This window comes from Hippoglossus hippoglossus, chromosome 24 (genome assembly GCF_009819705.1).
Source record: "Hippoglossus hippoglossus isolate fHipHip1 chromosome 24, fHipHip1.pri, whole genome shotgun sequence".
Taxonomy (NCBI): domain Eukaryota; kingdom Metazoa; phylum Chordata; class Actinopteri; order Pleuronectiformes; family Pleuronectidae; genus Hippoglossus; species Hippoglossus hippoglossus.
In genome coordinates this window covers 2,526,008-2,545,776 of record NC_047174.1, presented here as the reverse complement: position 1 = coordinate 2,545,776, position 19,769 = coordinate 2,526,008, and the positions used below count along the sequence as shown (strand labels likewise).

General features: G+C 44.7%; 1 protein-coding gene across 2 annotated transcripts in view; it reads left to right on the top strand.

Moving 5' to 3' along the window:
- fam184a (family with sequence similarity 184 member A) overlaps positions 1–19,769 on the top strand; it is a 91,866-nt gene that overhangs the window by 63,933 nt on the left and 8,164 nt on the right. For both annotated transcript variants that reach the window (XM_034579389.1, XM_034579390.1), the window contains exons 15-19: positions 1,117–1,329; positions 5,959–6,112; positions 7,487–7,614; positions 12,685–12,869; positions 15,155–15,301. In XM_034579389.1, coding sequence (XP_034435280.1) covers positions 1,117–1,329; positions 5,959–6,112; positions 7,487–7,614; positions 12,685–12,869; positions 15,155–15,301 — 827 coding nt within the window. The remainder of the gene's footprint in view (positions 1–1,116; positions 1,330–5,958; positions 6,113–7,486; positions 7,615–12,684; positions 12,870–15,154; positions 15,302–19,769) is intronic.

Sequence of the window (19,769 nt, the reverse complement as noted above, 5' to 3'; positions counted from 1 at the left end):
TAAGCTCGTGTCTGACTTATTTCTCCCTCGCCCCGCTGCACCAACTCACTCACACATTATGAAATACGGCGGTGAACACGCCGGAGCAGCCTCCTGTTGTTAATGGCCGCCTGGTAACGTTAATGTAGCGTGACTCAGTTCTCCCGTGGTCATCACACTGACAGACAAACGGCATCAACGGCTCTATCAATGTGCATTTCTGCATTCGGCGGGCATCAGCCGCCGGTGGTCGTCACGCCTGGTCCATCATCATCATCATCATCATCATCATCCCATACGGTGATTAATGTGTCTGCTCCTACGCTTCACAATCACCAGAACCGTTATTTATTTACTCCGATGTGAAACCCGAGCTGTGGTTCATCTTCTGATCCACGGAGAAGATGCTGTTTCAACAGACGATTCCTCAACACGTGGGACAATATGACTTATGTATGATTCCACTTTTGCTCGGCAACAAGATGCCTCTCAGTCTTTTTTCAGGTTATTTTTCTCGAAACGCAGGACGTGCATGTTTGACCTCCGGGTCACAAATCCTGACGGTTATACTTTCTTATTAAGCTTCTCAATCGATGTTGTGAATCTAAATGTATTCATGGGCATCGCAATCTGTGGATATCAGGTTTCTGTTTATCTCTACGCTTACTCCAAATTATCGTTATCTTAAGTTGTCTAGACAGAATAATGTGGTGCATCGTACTGCCCCCCCCCCCCCCCCTGATAATATATTCATTTCATTACAGCATTAGCTAGAGTTCATTATGTTCTGCAGTGAGGTGCAGAAAAATGTATTTGCGAAAAAGTGAAAATCTCTTTTTGCTGGAAGCTTTAAGAGGAACAAACATCTTAATGTGGCTTTATTTGTTTAAGCCTAATTGACTGCCACCCCTGCGTTTGCCCTCCGCTGTTATGCTGCGCTGCACCAAACATGCTGCTCCCTGGAGACGGCAACACTTCCTCACTCCTCCTCCTCCTCCTGCTCCTGCTGCTTCCTTTATTTCTCACTTCTGTTCTACTGCTAACATGCTAATTTGTGGACTCGGTGCCTCGTTCCACTCAGGAACGCGCACTCATCTTTGAGTCCAGCGACATTTACCTCGTCTGTTCCCCCTTTAGATCTCCTTGTTGAAGCAGAGTCTGGAGATGCAGCTGTCCCAGTCGCAGTCGTCGCTGCAGCAGCTGCAGCACCAGTTCACCCAGGAGAGGGAGCACCTGAGGATGCAGCTGGACGAGCTGCAGACGGAGCACCAGAGGCGACAGCACCGTCTGCAGGAGGTGCACTGCTGCGCCATGCAGGACCAGGAGCGCTCCAGGCAGCGTGACCTGAAGGTGGGTGGTGGGGAACACACACACACACACACACAGGTACATTCATGACCAGATATGATCCATTAAACACCACTGGGAGTTCACATGTAAAGAAATAGTTATGTTTATTTTCAGGGTTTCACACCAAATCACCAAAAACCTTTGAAATGATCTTCCTTCCTTTGTTTGCATCATGTTTGTTTCGTCTTCTCCGCCTGTTGTTGGTTCATTACCATGTTTCCTGTTGTGTAATTCAATGGTTCAAGCCGTCGTGATGAAGTTAGCAATGGCTGTTACTTTTAATAGTGACATCAAACCAATCAAGCAACTGGAAAATCCCAAATCCTCAGCCCACTAAATTCCCCCATGAAGTCATTAAGTTTGTTAGGATCCATATTTTTGAAAAGCAAACAGGCGTCTTTCTGTAATTACATGCACTATTCATTTTATAAGACAGCAACGAATCAAGAGCCAGTTGGAGAAGCGACTCCGGAGAAGTCAGCCGTGACATTTTAATCCAATGGAGTCTTGTCAGAGTCAAGGTTAGTCGGGCAGAGAGTCGTCAGCAGCAGCGTCGCTCACTGACAGCAGACGGCTTCCAGTCGCTGAAGTGACAGCTCGTCGTTTCCTCTTTTTAATGTCAAAATATGCACAAACACAACGTGCACGCTCCTTCAAGGTTCCAGGAAAACGTTCCTCAACGCTAATCCTTCTACTTTCCCAGTCAAGGTCGATTTGGATCCGGCCGTACATCACATTTCCAAAATCCATTCTCCAACTCGGACGCTGTAATTGCATTAATGCTGGAGGCAGAATGGAGGTCAGAAACGCCGTCCTCGTGATTTTGTGTTTTTTTTGGCAACGGTTGAGTGTCTGTGTGCAGGAGAAATATCACCTCAGTGTCACACAGTGACCGACTGCTCGAACAAACATGGTCCTCGCCCCGTTATCTCCCCTCGCCTTCTGCTCGTCCCCGATGCAAAACACTCACCAACGTTTTCATCGCTCGCTCAGAGTCTTCTGTCTTGTGTTGTCACAGTTTCAGTTTGTTTTTTTTTGTGGCAGGAGAAATAAAGTCTTTAAAAGCTTGACGGAGGCTCTTTTATGGCGGCGGGGTGTTTATTTCTGTCAGCGGTGCGGGGAGGAGGGGGGGGGGGGAGAGAGAGAGAGAAAAACTCAATTATCCAGAGTGGAGGCATTAGAGGGCTGATTTGTGTATGTGCGCTTTATGTGTTTGGGTGGAAGGGAGGAACATTCGCATTCAGTGGCGTCGACTGTTCACACTTCACAGACAGTGATATCCAGGGAGTAATAAAGTTGGTACAAATCCCTGCTACACACACACAATCACACACACACACACACACACACACACACACACATTCGGTTCACATTAGTGCTTTTCGATTTGCTTCTACAAAAAGCTGCAAACGGAAGTGGTGTCTGTGCGTGAGGCCATCGACAGACTATTGGTTCTCTCCTCATCTTGTTTCTACGACTCTTGCCGAGTTTCTTTGCGCAACTTTTTGTCACTGTGATAAATGTACACTTCAGACGATACGTGGATATTAATCGGAATCAACTTTCATCCAGACCAACGAGGAAAAGATGGACGACGCATCTCCACTTTCTCCCACATGCACAGTCAACGTCTTCAGTCAGCAAGGTCACACATTTTGGAATGTGCATGGACGTCTGCTTAGGGGTTTGTGCAGACATGGGTCCATATTTACGATAAGAAATGATGTATTCACCTTCAGTTTGGTCCATGTCCCATCTGCTAACATGAAGGAGGCCGGGTTTATGACCACCAGGGGGCACTCAAGACAAGATGGCTTTACTTATGGGAGCTGACATGTTGTCCATCAGTGTTTGGTCGCATCCCGGTGAGCTTGGGCCTGATATCCGACCTCTACTCCGGAGCTTTCTTAAATTCAAGTGCATTTTCGACTCCAAAGAATTTCGATAGATATAAGTTTGTGAGTGAAAAGAGTTCAGAATTAAATTTTACTTTTTGAATCTTGGAGTTTCGTAGCTCTGGCCCCTGATCTGCATTTTTAAAGCCAGCATTAAAAAACTTGACTTTTTCTTTGATCATAATTTGGAAACTTGGTTTGCAGCAATTTCTCACAGTCGGATCCAGACTCAGATTTATCTCTGCTCAGTGAAACTCCCTCCATTCTTTTCCCTCTCTTCTTCCTCTTTGACGAACCAAACATCATTAAGATGCACGAAGCAGCTCGAGTCGGTCCAGACAAGGAGACGGTGTCACACCTGTTTTAACGTCTCTGCCGCGGCTGCAGGTTCGTCGCAGCGTTACGATGCTGCTCTCGGGTTTGAAACCACCCGACGGCCGAGTGTCTGAACACAGACATGCTCTCAGGCTGCGTCACTTTCAGACGCCTCGGCTCCTGCAGCTCGTGTCCTCGAAGTCAGGATTAAGACCTGAGCTGAAGCCGCGGGGTCGGAGAAACTCACAGTCTGAGTTTGTGCTTGTGTGTGTGTTTGTTTGTGTGTGTGTGGGTCTGTGTGTGTGTGTGTGTGTTTGTGTGTTCAATCCTCACTCGTGTTCATCAGCATCAACACCCTTTTGCTCAGTGAAATAGATTCACACACCAGCTAAGTAACACATATTGACTGTCTGGTAATGGAATGGAAATTGAACAAGCCTGTCTGCACACACAAACAGCACAGAGGAGAGGAGGAGGAGGAGGAAGAGGAGGAGGAGGAGGAGGAGGAGGAGGAGGAGGAGGAGGAGGAGGAGGAAGAGGAGGAGGAGGAGGAGGAAGAGGAGGAGGAGGAAGAGGAGGAGGAGGAGGAGGAGGACATGAATGGAGCAACGTTACAGTCAATTTGTAATTATAGGATCCACTGTGATGAGGAGTAATTAATGTTCTGCCTTTAATTACTGGAATAAAAGGTATAGTTCTCTTACTGACCCACTGTACAAAGGGACCAGTGATCGATACTAATGAATAAGAGAGAGCTCAGCAGCCACTTTCTGATTCTGTGACCAAACGTCCAGCTGCTGTTTCCACACATCTGCTTCTACGTTGACCTTTTTTTTTACAAAGAAATTCAGCTCGGAAAAAACAACCCGAAGCCGATTCATGATGAGATTTAATGGACAAACGACATTATTCTCCCTCCGCTCGCTCACATCTTTCCATTAATGAGCTGTAACTCTGTTGTTTTGAATTTGTGACCATAAAAGCAGCGTGAGTGCCACGTCAGACACTGAGTCGGACACTCAGAGCCGCGTTGATTTGAATATTCAGCAGCTTGATTCCTTCCCCTGAATCGTTTCCCAGAGGCTTCGCATATTGGAGCATTAAGACGCCGCAGATGTTCCCGTCGACCCTCCATGAATATCATTTTATTATCATCTTCTTTTCCTTCTTGATGGTTTCTACTTATAATTTGGCAAAATGGCATCGTAATATTTTTCCCCGGCGAAGAAAAACAAGTTAAACTCAGCGTGAGCGGCAATTTTCTCGTCCACAAAAAGTGCGCTGTTAGTTCTTTGTGTAATTATGGAAATGAGATCTGAACCCTGTTGAATATTCTGAGACGGAAATAGCAGCTGTGTTTTCCCCCTCGGATATTAAACATTTTCTTCATTTAATGCATCATTTTTGAAAAAAGGGAATATATTAACTGTTAGTATCCAGAACTGAGTTAAATTGCGTATTTATAAATGTACGTTTTAGAACTTGGGTTATTTTACGGTTTGCTAATGAGGTGATAATTGAAAAATCTGATTTAGTCGGGGGGTGGTGGGAATTAGCAAACACACAACGCCAGGTTTTTTTTTTGTGGTTCACGCAAATGCAAAAAGATAATCGCTGTGTGATGTTAGTGTGTGTGTGTGTGTGTGTGTCTCTGTGTGTGTGTGTGTGTGTGGAGGTTGAACATGAATCGATTACAATCCTATCAATGATTTATGGAAATGTCTTGATTAGCCTTCAGATTTGATTTAAACTCAGATTCCTCAAAAACTGTGCTGCAGAAATGTGTTGTTGTTTAATTTTCACTTTAATGAATAAAATATGTTTTGACATTGCAGTTCGCTTAGAAAATAATTTCCAGCGAAGTTTAGTTGCAGTCGAGGTCGTTCTGGAAAAATTACTTTGTTGAAAAACCTTTAAAACCAAAGTTTTTATGAAGCTGCTTCCCACGGGGGGGGGGGGGGGGACCTCTATTTTCTGAAAATCTGTAGAAATAAATAAATACCAGTGATTAATATTATCTTCTGGGCTGATGAATCACTTTGTTTCAGACTCTGTAAATTGATCTGTTTCTCTCCTCCGTCCTCGAAGACGAAGGAGAAACTGTTTGTATTCAGGATTTAAAAACTGAGGCTGAAACACGTCCTTATCTTTCTCTGCCTCACTTTCTCAATCCCTTGTCTCTTTGCTTCTTTCCCTCCCATCGCGTCCCCCCCCCTCCTCTCACACTGCTTCTTTACTGTCTGTCTCCATTCTCCCTCTACCCTACTTTCTCCTCTCTCCTCTCTCTGGTCCTCCCTCCCTCCCTCTCTCTCTCTCTCTCTCCCTGCCCTCTCTTTGCTCCTTCCCCCTCTCCCTGTCCTCCCCACCCACCCGCCCGGCTCATCTCCTCTCTCCCCCCCCTCTCTCTCCCCTCCACCAGGATTTGGAGGAGCGTCTCCGCCATCATCACCATGCGGAGCTGCAGTCGATCAGAGAGGCTCATCGCCACAGCCTCGAGACGCTCAAGCAGCAATCTGAGCAGGAGCTGCAGACGCTCCGCTTCGAGCTGGAGGACGAGGGCAAGGCCATGCTTGGTACGTGTGCAGTCGTCTGTGAAGACCCGATACAGAACTTTATTTAGATTCATTTGGGAAAATATCAACTTTATCCATAAGTCTGAATTCTATCTGACGTCACTCTGCATTTAGTAAAACATCATCTCTGCAGTAGGACTTGTTTTTGGATCACAACCCGGGTGAATATGGACTTTAGAGATGGTGCAACACCATCCTCACGAGTTCCTGCTGTTTCAAACTTTAGGTTTTACTCATTAATACGCAGCTCTAACAAATATCATATCAGGGAAAACAACTTTAGACATTGATGCTGTGGTGCCAGTGGGACATTCCCTTCATTTCATGTTATTTATGTCTTTATTTCTGATTTTCAGGTTCATAATTGACACCATAAATAAAGTGTTTAGTACATTATGGACCCAAGAGGAGAGAAATGAAACCAAAGTGTTAAATCGAGATCTCATTGTCAAGTCACGGATATTAACTACCACAAAAATTCCATTCAGAAAACTAGAATTATGGTTTTATGCTGAATTATTCCCTCAGACGTGATGAAGAGTTTAATAGCGTTTCTATAAATAACTGTTATATCATTACATTTGGTTTTTATTATTCTCTTCAACATCTTTTTCTTCTCAGTACAGTGTGAAATAAAAGATAATTGGATGTTTGATTTGCACAGAAATAAACTTTAAAATCTATGCTTGGAAGTGTTTGTCCAGTTAAACGAGGACATCAGCAGCACTTTAAAAGTTTAACATCCACCTGAATATCTTTAAAAGTCTCACCCGGCTCTTCTGTGCTAACACACCAGACCTGCGCTGTGATAAATGCTCTTCCATTAACCTTCCTGTCACGGCCCTGACACTGGAGAGCCGCTTCCATCCATCGCTCACTCCCCACATCCTCACATCATTTCATTACCTTTCTCTCTCTCTCTCTCTTACCTTCACCATCCTCTCCCTGTGTGTGTGTTATATGTGTTTTCATTCTCCGTGTTCACAACTGGAGAGCTGCACAGAGACTCTCAGCTGTTTCCAGCTACATTTCTTTTATTGCACTCAAGCAGGAAGGTGATAACTGTTCCCTCTCTCAGACTGTTTGCAGTAAAAGGTGTCTGCTGAAGTGAGGATAAAAGGCCACTTGGGTAAAGGCAGCGCCGGCAAAGTTAAAAAAGACTTTATTTCTTTATTTTCTTGTAAGAAAAATGCCTCTGCGGCTAATGAGGACTTTCTGCTGGCGGACTAAAGGTCGGACGAAGCTTTTCTCTACATCGGAAACTCGCAGTAAAAAGCTGTATTTTCTTCCCGTGTGTGATATTTTCTTTAAAAAGTGAAATGAGGTTAACTTTGCGCCCTTTTGCTTCCATTTCCCGTTTTCTCCCCCCGTCAGCCTCTCTGCGCTCGGAGCTGAACCACATCCACGCGTCGGCCATCGAGCACCTGAGACAAACCCACCAGCAGGAGGCCGCCGCTGCCAAACTGGAGCTGGAGAAGACGCTGGACAACAACCGGACACAGGTAGGGAAATTAAACTGGTTTATCGCTAATGGACTTTCCCAGTGTTTTAAGTCTTTAAATTACCACAGCGACATATGTGCACTTCTGGACTTTCTGTTTTTCCTGAGCATTAGTCTGAACTTTTGGAGACACACCATCATCTTTATGTTTATCTTGACACAAACACGCTCTGTCGTTCATGGCCACAGTGAAGAGGTAATGAAATAAAAAGATAGAAAGGCCCTGAGAAGGATTTCAGGACGTCTCCGTCTCTCTGTCACTCACAGGAAGAGACTTATTTTACCTCTGTAACCTCTGTTAAAGAGCTGCTTCCTTCACCAGCATTCCAGCCAGAGTTAGTGCTGAAGTGATGAGTCGATTAGTCAACAGACACACACATTACCACAAAGGTCACCCTGTTTCCAGTATAAATCTTCCTAATTACCCCCAGACACCAGTGGCTCCCTTCTCATCATCTTGTCGTACAGATGTTCAGATGTTCTGGGCAGGAGATGCACATCTGGTTCTCTTTGCAACACCGGTCCCTCTCATCTTTAGTTGTCAAGGCGACGGCGAGTCAGGGACAGGAAACCTCAGGCCACCAGCTTGTGTAGAGCGGATAATTCTCCCAGCGTTTGCCTCTCAGGACACAGACACACACACACACACACACACACACACACACACACAGACACACACACACACACAGCCATTACGTGGCATCGCTGACAGGCGTCACAGCGACTGACGAGAGAAGTGGTTGAAGAATGTTGCACTTTCCAAGAGAAGTGGACGATGGATTCTTCTGTTCCAAGCTCAAGCTCGTGTTTTTCAGTTTGCAGGGACGTGGTCACGATGATGAATAAAGCTCGATCTTAAAGCATCTATTTGTCTAAAGCTGGTGAAACCGATTAACTGATGAAATTATAAACTGTGAGTGACACGCAAGGACAAGAAGTTAGACGTAATGCACGGATCTGCCAGCAGGTCGTGTCGACTGAAACCGTCTGTGAGGAGAATCAGACGCCTCGTTCCAAGACAGATCACCATCGCATTAGAGTGATGTATGTGTTCACTCACTCAGAACGACCCACTGAGGATGTTGTAAAAACTGAAATGGCCCTTGATAGGAAAAAACGGTCCGTCCCCCCCGCCCGCCCCCGCCCCTGCTATAAAGACGAACGTTCAAGTCGTAGCTTCCCGTCCGTCCGTCGCATCATGAGTCAGTCGAGCCTCAGGTGTCGGTCGACTCCTTTAGTGTCGAGCAGGTACGTTCACGCGGAGCCACGGGACGTTATTCACTTCATTTTGTCCTGCGTGCGCACGTCGGAGGACATTAGTGCTTTAATTAGTAATGAACGACAGCGGTTTATAGGTTTAATCGTCACATATTCTCTAATTGGGAATAAGCCACAGTGATCTCAGTAGAGCTCGTACCTCAGTCCCCTTCACTTCAGTCAGGCTGCACCGTCTCTCACTCACTTCCACTCTCCAACATTCACTCAGGCTCATGGATGGACTGATTCGATTTTGGGTCACAAATCATGTTTTTAGCCTCTTGAACATTGTATCTGGAGGAATTTCTTCCCCTTCCGACCGGTCGTCCCCTCGACTCAAAGATGAACTGATTAGATTCCGGTGGTCAAAGGTCACGGTGACCTCATATGAGACTAAACAAGTATGCAGACTGACACTGTACCTGCTTTGCGGAGGTATAAAAACCCCCGTGCAGTATTTCTAGCGATGGCGCTGAATAAATACTTTTTCCTGACGTTGCTGTCTGGAACATTTTCTGTTTACTCAGTACAGGAAAGAATCAGAGACGGAATATGAGGGGGGGCGGACAACAAAGGATTTGAATCTGGAACGTGGTTGCGTTGTGTGTCTTGGGCAGAACGCATCACTATTCAGCGGCTCTAATTTAGAAGGAGCGTCATCCTTCCTGTCCTCTCACATCCTCCCGTTCTGAGGTGGTTTGTCTCCCTTTTGTGACTTGAAATAATCCGACAGATTTCATCCCCTAGCCTCTAATCCACCCAGTTAATCAATAGTTCAACTGTAAAATCAAAAGGATTTATTAACGTCAGTGTAGAATTCACAGAGACTGAGACGTCGGGTGTTTGTGTTTGCACAAAGTCTTTGTTTATCGTATCGGAGGCAGAATGACACACAGAAAACTTCCCCGAGCTGAGTCATCCGAGTGGAAGAGCTCGGCGGCAGATTGTCGTCACGCTGTGTTAAATAATGTTTTCATTCCTCCAATTACTTAACAGACGGGAGGAAGAGGCTGATGAAGGAGAGCGTGGGGCTCGTGCTCGCGTTGTGACCCGTCGGATCAATCGTCTGATCAGCAGAGTCCATCTATCTGCTCTGTTTCTATAATAGTGTTTTATCAATGCAGGGTTATTGATTCATTAAATTTCACCTATTTCCCCTTTAGCTTTTCTTATTTATTGATACAAGCTTTAAAGATAAATGTGATGTCTTTACGAATGATTTAGAGAAGCTGATTAATTGGGGAAATAATCAATCAATCAATCAATCAATCAATGATGTCATCGTTAAAGTTGTTAAAAGTTATTTGATGCTATGAAAAACATCACGATTGACAGATGAGAGAAGTGACTCGGCACAAGATGGCAGATTTAACGTCTTTATTTTCAGTCTATGACGACAGCCCATGAATTAAGTAAAGACCAGAAAAGGAAAGAATATGATAAAATCACGTTCATGTGAATGGTGTTTTATAAACAGTCAGTGTTATATAGATCAATTATATACTGTCAATCAAACTGAATGGATCACACTGACTAATATAATATCATTTATAAAGAATAAAAGTCCTGACATGAGGAAATCACCCCCCCCCCCCCCCCCCCCCCCCCCCCCCCCCCCCCCGCTCAGCCCAGAGTTTGGACCGTGCTAATGCGTCGGCTCGATAAATATTTCAAAACCTGATTTATTTTTCAACGACTTAAAAGTGGAAACAGAGAGGGTCTGGGAAAAAAAGACCCCAGAAAAAAGAAAAAAAAAACCGAGGTGCACGTCTTCTCTGCTTATTTTAGAGGGAGAATGGATGGAGCGAGTGAAAAGTGACGACAGGACAACGGGATGAGAGGAGAAATAAATCTCAGTGTCCTGAAACACCCACAGTCAACAGCACTCGTCTGCCACAAGCGTCAACATCCATCTGGAAAAAAAGACCCAGATAAATCACAACAGTTTCCAAATTTTCCCTGAAATGAACCGATTCGAGTCCACGTCCTCTCGTCTCTTTATTCTTCTCCTCTCGTACTCGTTCCCTTGTTTTTGTGCCTCCTCTCCCTCTGGACTTTGACGAGATGGAGAATGAGATTAATCCACCTTGTGCCCGTTGTGCTTAATTGCACCACCGGGTCAGAAATCTGCCAATTACGTTAAAGGAAGAATGTGAAGGAGACAGAGACAGTGAGACAGCAGCTTGGGGATATCAGGCTACTACAAGATTGTGGATTCTGGGATGTTTGAGCACAGATTGTTATAGAAGCAGGTTGTTGCATTGAAAGTCAACAATGATTTGGAGTCTGGTGAATCTTCTTTACCTTTTCATTCCAGTCTCATGATGATCGACTGGAGACAAGGTCCCGTCCATCATCATCTCCTGTGTGTTCATGTCTTCTCGTTCCAAATAGCAACAGCTCGACAACTTTAAATAACTGTATTTGACTGACATTCAACCAAAGGAACGTCTTGTACTTGTAATTTGACCCTTAGATGTTCATCTGGTTAGAAACCCCACACTTCTCCCTCTGCTCTCTGAACGTCTCTCTTCAACGTGGCCTGGATTCAACAAGATGCTGGAAAGTTTATTCAGCTCCATTTCTGCATATTTCTCAGCTGCACGTTCATCTCTTCTTCTACGTTATCACAAAGGTTTTCTATTAGATTCATATCTAGTGACTGTGGAGGCCACTGAACTTCTCACTGTCACCTTCATGAATCCAGTTTGTGGCAAGACTTCTGCTTTTTGACAGGGTGCATTATGCTTGACCCTGAATTTCCCTTAATGCTACGGCAGCATCTTTAATCAGGCCCTCGCTGCCTGATATATAAGACCAGGATTCCTCATATGGATCCTGTAGCTGCAGAGATATACTCGTGTTCATTTTGGGCAAGTCATGTTTGAGCAGGGGCCTGGGAAAATACTTTATAAGTTTAACTCAAGTAAAATCTGTGGTTGATTAACCCAAAGACTAAGCGAGACGTCCTGAGTCGTCACAGAGCTGCTCCGTGTTGACATGACGTCCTACAGAGATAATTCACGAGGGCGTCTCACGAGGATCCGACCGAACAGGAAGCACGGAACTCGCAGCGCAGTAATATCTGTGATTCATCCTCTGCGTACATTTCATTCATCATGTGAAGTGAAAGCGTGAGAGTGTACACACGGATATTTACGAGTATAATTCACTGCTGTGTAATGGATGATGATGAAAATCACTCTTTACTGATCAGCAGTCATTGTTAGTTCACCAGCGTGACTGTGACTCACTTATTCTACATGTATCACGTCTTTGTGTTGAATATGGACCCAGATTGTCGTTGAAGAAACACGTTATTAAACTCAGAATTTGAAATTTCACATTTTAGGTCAAGTTAATTTGTGATATTCCCTAATAAAAAATGAGAAAACGACCAAAATCAGACCTTTAAACCAACTGGGAAGTTTATTACGTTCAACACACCTTCCGTTATCCAGAATAACCCATTTTAACAGCCCTTCAATAACAGCTTTTTAAATAGAAACCAGAGTTTATCTCCAATATTCAGCAGGAAACTTCTAAAATATGAAGAACTCTCAACAGAGTTCGGTGGATTTGTCACAGCAGAGGCTCTTCTGGTTCAGGAAGCAGAGGATCATGGGTAATATCCAGCGTTCGGTTGTGTTTCAGTTCAGTGGGACGACTCAGTCAGAACTCAACACATCGATAGATTCACAAAGTTAGTGAGAGATTGTTATTAAAACGTGAAGTTAATCGAGGACAGTGAAACACCGCGGGGACATCGACTCCTCAAAATACAGAATTAAATATTCTCTATCTTTCTTCTCAGGAGCGCGAGCTGCTGGGCCGGATCACTGAGCTGCAGGAGGAGGTGTCCAGGAGGAAGAGCCACATCGCTCAGCTGGACCACCAGATCCACACGCTCAACGAGAACATCAGCACCCTGACCAAAGAGCTGGAGCTCAAGGGCAAAGAGGTGCTCAAGATCCGCAGCGAGGCCAATCAGCAGATAAGGTGAGAGTCGCATCCACTCAGACTCCAGTTTAAAGGAAACACATCTGCCTCCCGACACATTTACAACTCACCAATCAACACATTACACCTTTTTTATTCAATATGCAAACAAACTAGCAAAGTGTAAACAGCTCAGAAAACCATTAACATCATGAACAACACGTTATCACCGACATTTAAAGATTTTACCAAATATCTAAATCCCAAAATGTACTAGTGCACAAGATAAACAGTAAATAAAGATGGACGATGTTCCTCAAATCGCCCCCTGGTGGCTGGCTGCAGTATTGTTAATAAACACCGCCTCCTCCATGTTAGTGGATGGGAGATGGATCAAATACCTCGAAGGTGGTTTCTCTCTTGTTAGGGAGTTCTTATCACACTGATCGTGTTTCTGATAAGTTTTGGTTTTAATGAATAAAAACGTATTTGATGAGGTGAAACATGATATGATTGACAGCTGAGACTGACTCACGATTGGTCAGCGGGAGCTTGACGCCACTGCACAGACTCCCAAACGACGTCCGTGCCACAAGATGGCAGCGTTTGTATCTTTGGCTTCACTCGAGTTGTGTCGTCCATCTTTGTTTCCCGTCTGTTGTTGCAACACACTCAACCCCCCGCTCGCCTCTTGTCAGGAGAGGGACTGTGGCTGAATTAGATTTTGCTGATTTTATTTTGGGGAATGATCGTCTCTGCAGCTCTGCTCTCAAAATGAAAATAGACCAAGATGAAATGGAGGGGCGGGGGGGGAGAGAAAAGAGCGAACGAGGCAAATCAGCCTCTCTCTCTCTCACACACACACACACACACACACACACACACACACACACACACACACACACACACACACACACACACACACAGTCTCCCTCTCTCTGTCGGGTGTCAGGAGTCCATTGATTCCGAGATGTGAAGGTTATTCGGGGTAAAAGCAGAATGGAATCTATAATCACGTCGTTCCCTTCGGCAAGTTATGAATTTTTTAAAAAGCTATACGGCTAATGTGGTCCAGCTGCTCTCTAGCTTTCAAGAGTGTGCGTGTGTGTGTGTGTGTGTGTGTGTGTGTGTGTGTGTGTGTGTGTGTGTGTGTGTGTGTGTGTGTGCGTGTGCGTGTGTGTGTCTGTTTGACGGCTGCTCCCATGATGCTTTGCTCTCCACCATATATTCCTCCCTGTGTATGTATATCCGTTTCTCTCTCTCTCTCTTTCTCTCCCTCCACTGAAAGCCTCATGCGCAGCACATCTCTCCCTCCGTTACGTAACGCTCTCTCTCTCTCTCTCTCTCTCTCTCTCTCTCTCTCTCTCTCTCTCCCTCTCTCCCTCTCTCTCTCCCTCTCTCCCCCCCCCGTCTGAATCCTGGTCACAGGGATAAAAATAGGAAGATAAATAAATAAAGAGGAAGCAGAGAGAGAGAGAGGGAGAGAGATAAGATGTGCACCCCTCAGGGAAAGTTGGCCCAGTCAGAGTGAGAGGCAGACAGACATCCATGTTTCTCCTCCATCCTCCCCTCCTCCATCCTCCCTCTCAGCTTCCTCCCTTTCATCCCCCCGTTTCCCCCCCCCCCCCCCCCTCGCTTCTCTATTATCATCTTTTATTCCCTGTATCCATCATCCCCCTCCACGTTCAGCTCATTTCCTCCCACAGCAAAAAACCTTCTATCCTGGTAAATTGAACACACGTCATTATATGAATAATTCATCGCATCATCTATACACTTTTACCAAATATGTTTTGCATAATGAATTCAACAAGTCGCACGTACTTGTCACATTTTGCACTTGGGTCAAACAGCATCTCTGTCTCGGTTCGTTCATTTCATCTCAGTTATTTTTGCTCAGGCCTATGACTCACGTTTCTGTCACATTAACATTCACAGTATGTTTTCATACGAACATATGTTCATGGAATTCATTCTGCCTCCGTTCTCTAATCTCAGCAGCGTTTCCTCAGTGGCAGAATCCATTATGTCCGCTGCTCCTGCGAGAGGCTGCAGGTCCTGATTAAGACTTAAAGGGAAATGTCAGCTGTTTAAAAGATAAATAAATGAAACGCGAGTCACAAAGTGCATCGCTCTGTCCCCGAGCTTTAAATGGGATGTGTCCAGAAGTCTGACACGTGCAAGTCAAGTCAAGGTGATTAAGCATCATGTACAGAGCCCTGAGATAAGACAAAATAAAGCATTACAAAACTAGATTTGGAAGTAGAAGTAGAAGTAGAGCACATACCACCGCAAACTACTTTATACTTTCAGAAACTTAAATGTCCGCTCTTCTCTCTCCTCAGGGTTCATGAACAAGAGCTGATGAAGAGGCACGAGCGGGAGCTGGGCGAGATGAACGCCGTCCACAGCAGGGAGACGCAGAACATGCTGTCAGACTTCAACAAGGCCCAGGAAGTGCTCAAAGACAAGATCTCCGCCCTCCAGATACTGTATGTACACACTGTAAACGCTCACTGTGCGTGATGTCTTCAAACAGCCGCGTGTGACACACCGACGAAGAACGTTTGTCTGACTCTAAACTCTAAATTGCCGTGATCACAGGTCAGCGTGCTCGTCCCAGATCAGATAATTGTGGGCTGTCAGGTGTCGAGTGGGAACAGAAAACAGCTGACACGTTTCCTCTGGGGAGAGAGAACAGGCGTTCACACCTGCTCGAACTCTCCTGGTTCCTGTTTGCTCCTCCGCAGATTTAGCTTTTCATCCAAATCCTCCACCATAATGACGAGGGACCGTGAAATGTCTAAAAACAATGCTTTCCCTGTTTGTCACTGCACCGTAGACAATCGGAGCATATTCACACACACATTCAGCCGTTTCTCATACGGGACTATTTTTATTTCCATGTGCGTCAGGTGGAGTATAAATAAGACGGGGGCGTGATGAATTATTTTCTTCTCAGATAATCATATTGCTTGTGTCACACGTTGTAAACAGCGTCACCGTGAAGCCCGAAAAAAACTGGCTCAGCATGAAAAGCAGCAGCAGCAGCGAGAGCTTTGCCGCAGACCGAGGCCTCAATCTGCACCTGAGCCAAACTCCTCGGGAAATAATGTATTCCGTTTTTCAAAACAAAGCAAAAAAGACACAAAGATAACACAACGCCGTGAAATCAGGGGTAAAAATAGAGACGCAACAATCCCAGCATTGTCTCGTCAAGTCGGTTCTATTTATACAGCTTCCAAATCGTGAGAGGAGTTATCTCAGGACACTGAGAGCAAGTCGAAAACATGCTCTGTACAATATGATTTCAACTTGATCTATTATGTTTCCTGTGCATCTGCTCGGTCCTGTTGTGCATCGACATGGCTGCATCACATAAACTGTAGAAACGGTTCAGTCTGATGAGCAGAGCCCGACGACTTCATCTGAACTTCGTTGTTTTGTCTGTTTGTTCAGTTCAAAACAGTGGAAACCGTCTGTTTGGTTCATTTCACCGAAGTAGAACAAGCGACACATTTGAAAACTGAAGCCACAGTTTAAGCAGAAGTCTTCAAGTGGAGGAAAGTGGAGGATATTGTCAGGGCTGTAGTCAGGACCTTAGAAACACTGACCTCGCCCCCAGTGCTTCATAGTAACTGTACAAAGTAGAATGAGACATATGATGCTCATATTTTAATTTGTGTTATTTCTTGAAAAGGTTTTTATGCTCTAATGTTCAGAAAACACATCACTTTCTATGATTATCATATTAGTCTGGTTCAAATAATCACATATAGGCTGAAACATGGCTCCATGCTACTAGTTCCAATCGAAAACACATTAGTTTAAATTATATTTAATTAATAATTAATGAAACCGTTATTTTCAAAAAAGACGGATGTTCAGTTACATTAACATCAGTCCACATAGGAAGTCCTGAGCTGAAGAACTTCATAGATAATGTATGGAGACGTTTCCCTTCACATGAAGTGATATAGAATCTAATTAGTGGGAGGAAATGTGACTTTTACTGCTGCAGAGGAAGCTGAAGATTTATATCAGTGGAAGCTGAAGAGAGGTTAGATGTTGAGGTGTTCATCTCCAGAGAGAACAAAGGGAGACGAGCACATGTTCAGGAGAAGATGGATGCAGCAGGGAAAGAGGACAGAGGTGTTTTCCTGTTTGGCTGCCGAACCACCACAGAGAGTTCTAGAGTTAAAGAGGAGGTGAAGGAAGGAAAAGAGGAGAGGAAGCCTCAGTGCAGCACATGCTGAGATGTGTCTGTGAGTCTGAGACGTGCAGCGAGCTAGCATCCTCCTCACAGCTGACCTCCTTTCACTGTCACTCCGCTGAGAGCAGAGCGCCACCTGCTGCACGGGAGAGGATCTACAGGCAAAGAGACGTTCATCAGCCACATTAATCATCTAACATACACTTTAGGTCAAATACATTATTATATTACATCACTATGATTAAACAGTTTTTAGAACACACAACCACTTCTCATAGTGTTCAATTATTTTTAATTTCAACTGTGTCTCCTGGTATTCAGTTTACTCAAGAGTAGCTTCTACCATAAAGAGTATATGAACATGACGACTCCCAAAAGTGAAGCCAACTAACCCTGTCTCCTCCATGTTAGTGGATGGGACACGGAACTAAAAAGTCTGGCTTCATTCCTGGATAACGGGAGGACATGGAGACACAACCTCCATATTTATAAACAGTCTATGGCTGCTAGTCTTTATGTTTTTCCATCCATGTTGAGTTAACCTTCAGCATCCTTGACCTTCAGTCTTACAGTTCAGCTTAAATGGGACCAGCTCTCGCCTAAACCTGAAAATGAGTCTGTGTACTGAAGTGATTACGAGTAACCAGTAAGATAAACCAGCAGATTTGTAAATGATGAGTAAATAAATATAAAGTCCATCACTACTCGGTCATCCTCTTCTTGACTTGAGTCTGAACTCAAAGTGTAAAAAGTATCTGGTCCCAGTTTGAAGGAAAGTTCAGTGAACGATGTTCCAGACTGAACATGACGTCATTGGACTCTGTGCGTTACTTTCACCAGGTTTCTGGGGCAGCTCACTTTTCATGGTCAGCAGTTTTTTGACTTTATCCACTAAATTTAGATTTTCTGGGACTTTCCCCGGAGACGATCCTCTTATCTAATTAATTAAGGCACAGATCTGTCTTAACCACCGGACTCTTTCTGCCTAATTAATCACCGTGGTGACGATAGCCCCCCCCCCCCCAACCCCTGTCCCAACAAACATCTCTCCCTGAGCGGCCACTAAGAACGCCTCGCCATTTAAGCTTCATGAATATATACATGTAAAAGTTTTGTCCAGAGTTTGGGTTTAACGACTCGTCCTCCGAGCAATGAAAGCTGTCTGTGTGGTTGTTTGGGTTTTAGTTGTCATGACAACTAGGGTTTCAATTTACAGTCACTTCAGTTTGTGTCTGTATCAAACTTCTGGAACCCTGAAAGCTTTTTCACACAACTCTTAAATGTCAAATCAGTGCAAAAAGTGCATTAAACCACACATAACCTTAGCATTGATGTTCGGGCTGCTACCGAATATTATTACAACACTTTAATCCGAACTTAGCCCGTGTTTGAGACAGAGGCTGAACAGAGGAGCTGCAGCAATGGACGGTCTGAGGAAAGTGATGTTTTCTGAACATCAGAGCATGAAAACCTTTTACAGTAAGAACACTAATTTAAATAATGGAACAGAATATGTCTCCTTTAAGTCTCACCAGCTTAGAAAGGGCTGTGTGGACACATGTTTCTTCAGAGCAGGTGGTGCAGCCCACGAGCCTCAACTCATCTCGGAGAAGAAAGCGCAGGAACTTTGGGCGACATTGAAGGAAATTTATGGAAGTGAACATCCCTCTTGTTTTTCTCTTTGCCACACAAATCACAAAGCCCCTACAGGGAGGTAGCTGTCTCTGGCAGGTGTAGATAACGCTATGCTGCTTTGACAGCCTTTTTACAGACAGTAAGTTATTGTTTTAGTTGTGTTGTTGTTGTTTTTATGGGATGGACAGTATCACCTGTACCAAGTCTCCTGGAAATCTGTTAAGTAGCTTTTGCGTAATCCCGCCGACAAACAAAGAAACCCACCGACAATGGACATGAAAAGCAAATGTCCTTGGTGAAGGTAGAAAAACAAACATGTTTTTGTAGTGAGTTTTCAGCAGCTTTGAGAGAAGGTGAGTGGAGCGGGAGGAAGTGAAGGTAACTGAGGCATTAACCCGACAGCTTCTCTTCACTGTCACTGTCTTTAGCTCCATTAGATTCCAGCACTGTGAGATTCAAAAGCTGCTTTCAGACACAATCCAGACATTAGGACACTTTCCAGAGGAGCTGTAGGTAATGTTAGTAAATGCTAATAACAGAATCTGTCTCTGGTTCGGTGCAGTAACACTGATGCAGTCACAGACGTGTGTTTGTGGAGTATTTTTACAATAACTTCAAGTGCGGTTCAGCCAATCCCGATAAAACAAACAGAACTATCTGTCTCATACTCTCAAATATTCCTTTTTTCTTTGTTTTTACACGATATCAGTCAGTTTTTGTCAAACCCCAAAGAGCCTCTGAAGCCTGAGCTGCAAAGAATGTTTGACAAACCCAAGGAACCCGATGAATCAGCTGCCGGAGGAGCCGAGAAGGACCAGCACAGCAGCAGACACTGTGCAGATCAGGATGTGTTAGTGTCAGCGAGCAGAGCTTCAGTGGCCGCTCCTGCACATTCCTACTGTTTGAGACCACAGATCATCAGGAAGACAAGCTGCTCGGGAGCTCTTTAAGGGAACTTTGGTTTTCAAACTGTGGCATGAATGTCACATCGGTGCCGCTCGGTGGTCTGCACGCTGGTGCTGAGGGAAGCGAGAGGCTGTGTCAGCTCGCTGGCACACGAGGCCTCAGTTTAACCACAAACAGCTGAACGATGCAGCAACAACATGTGTGAT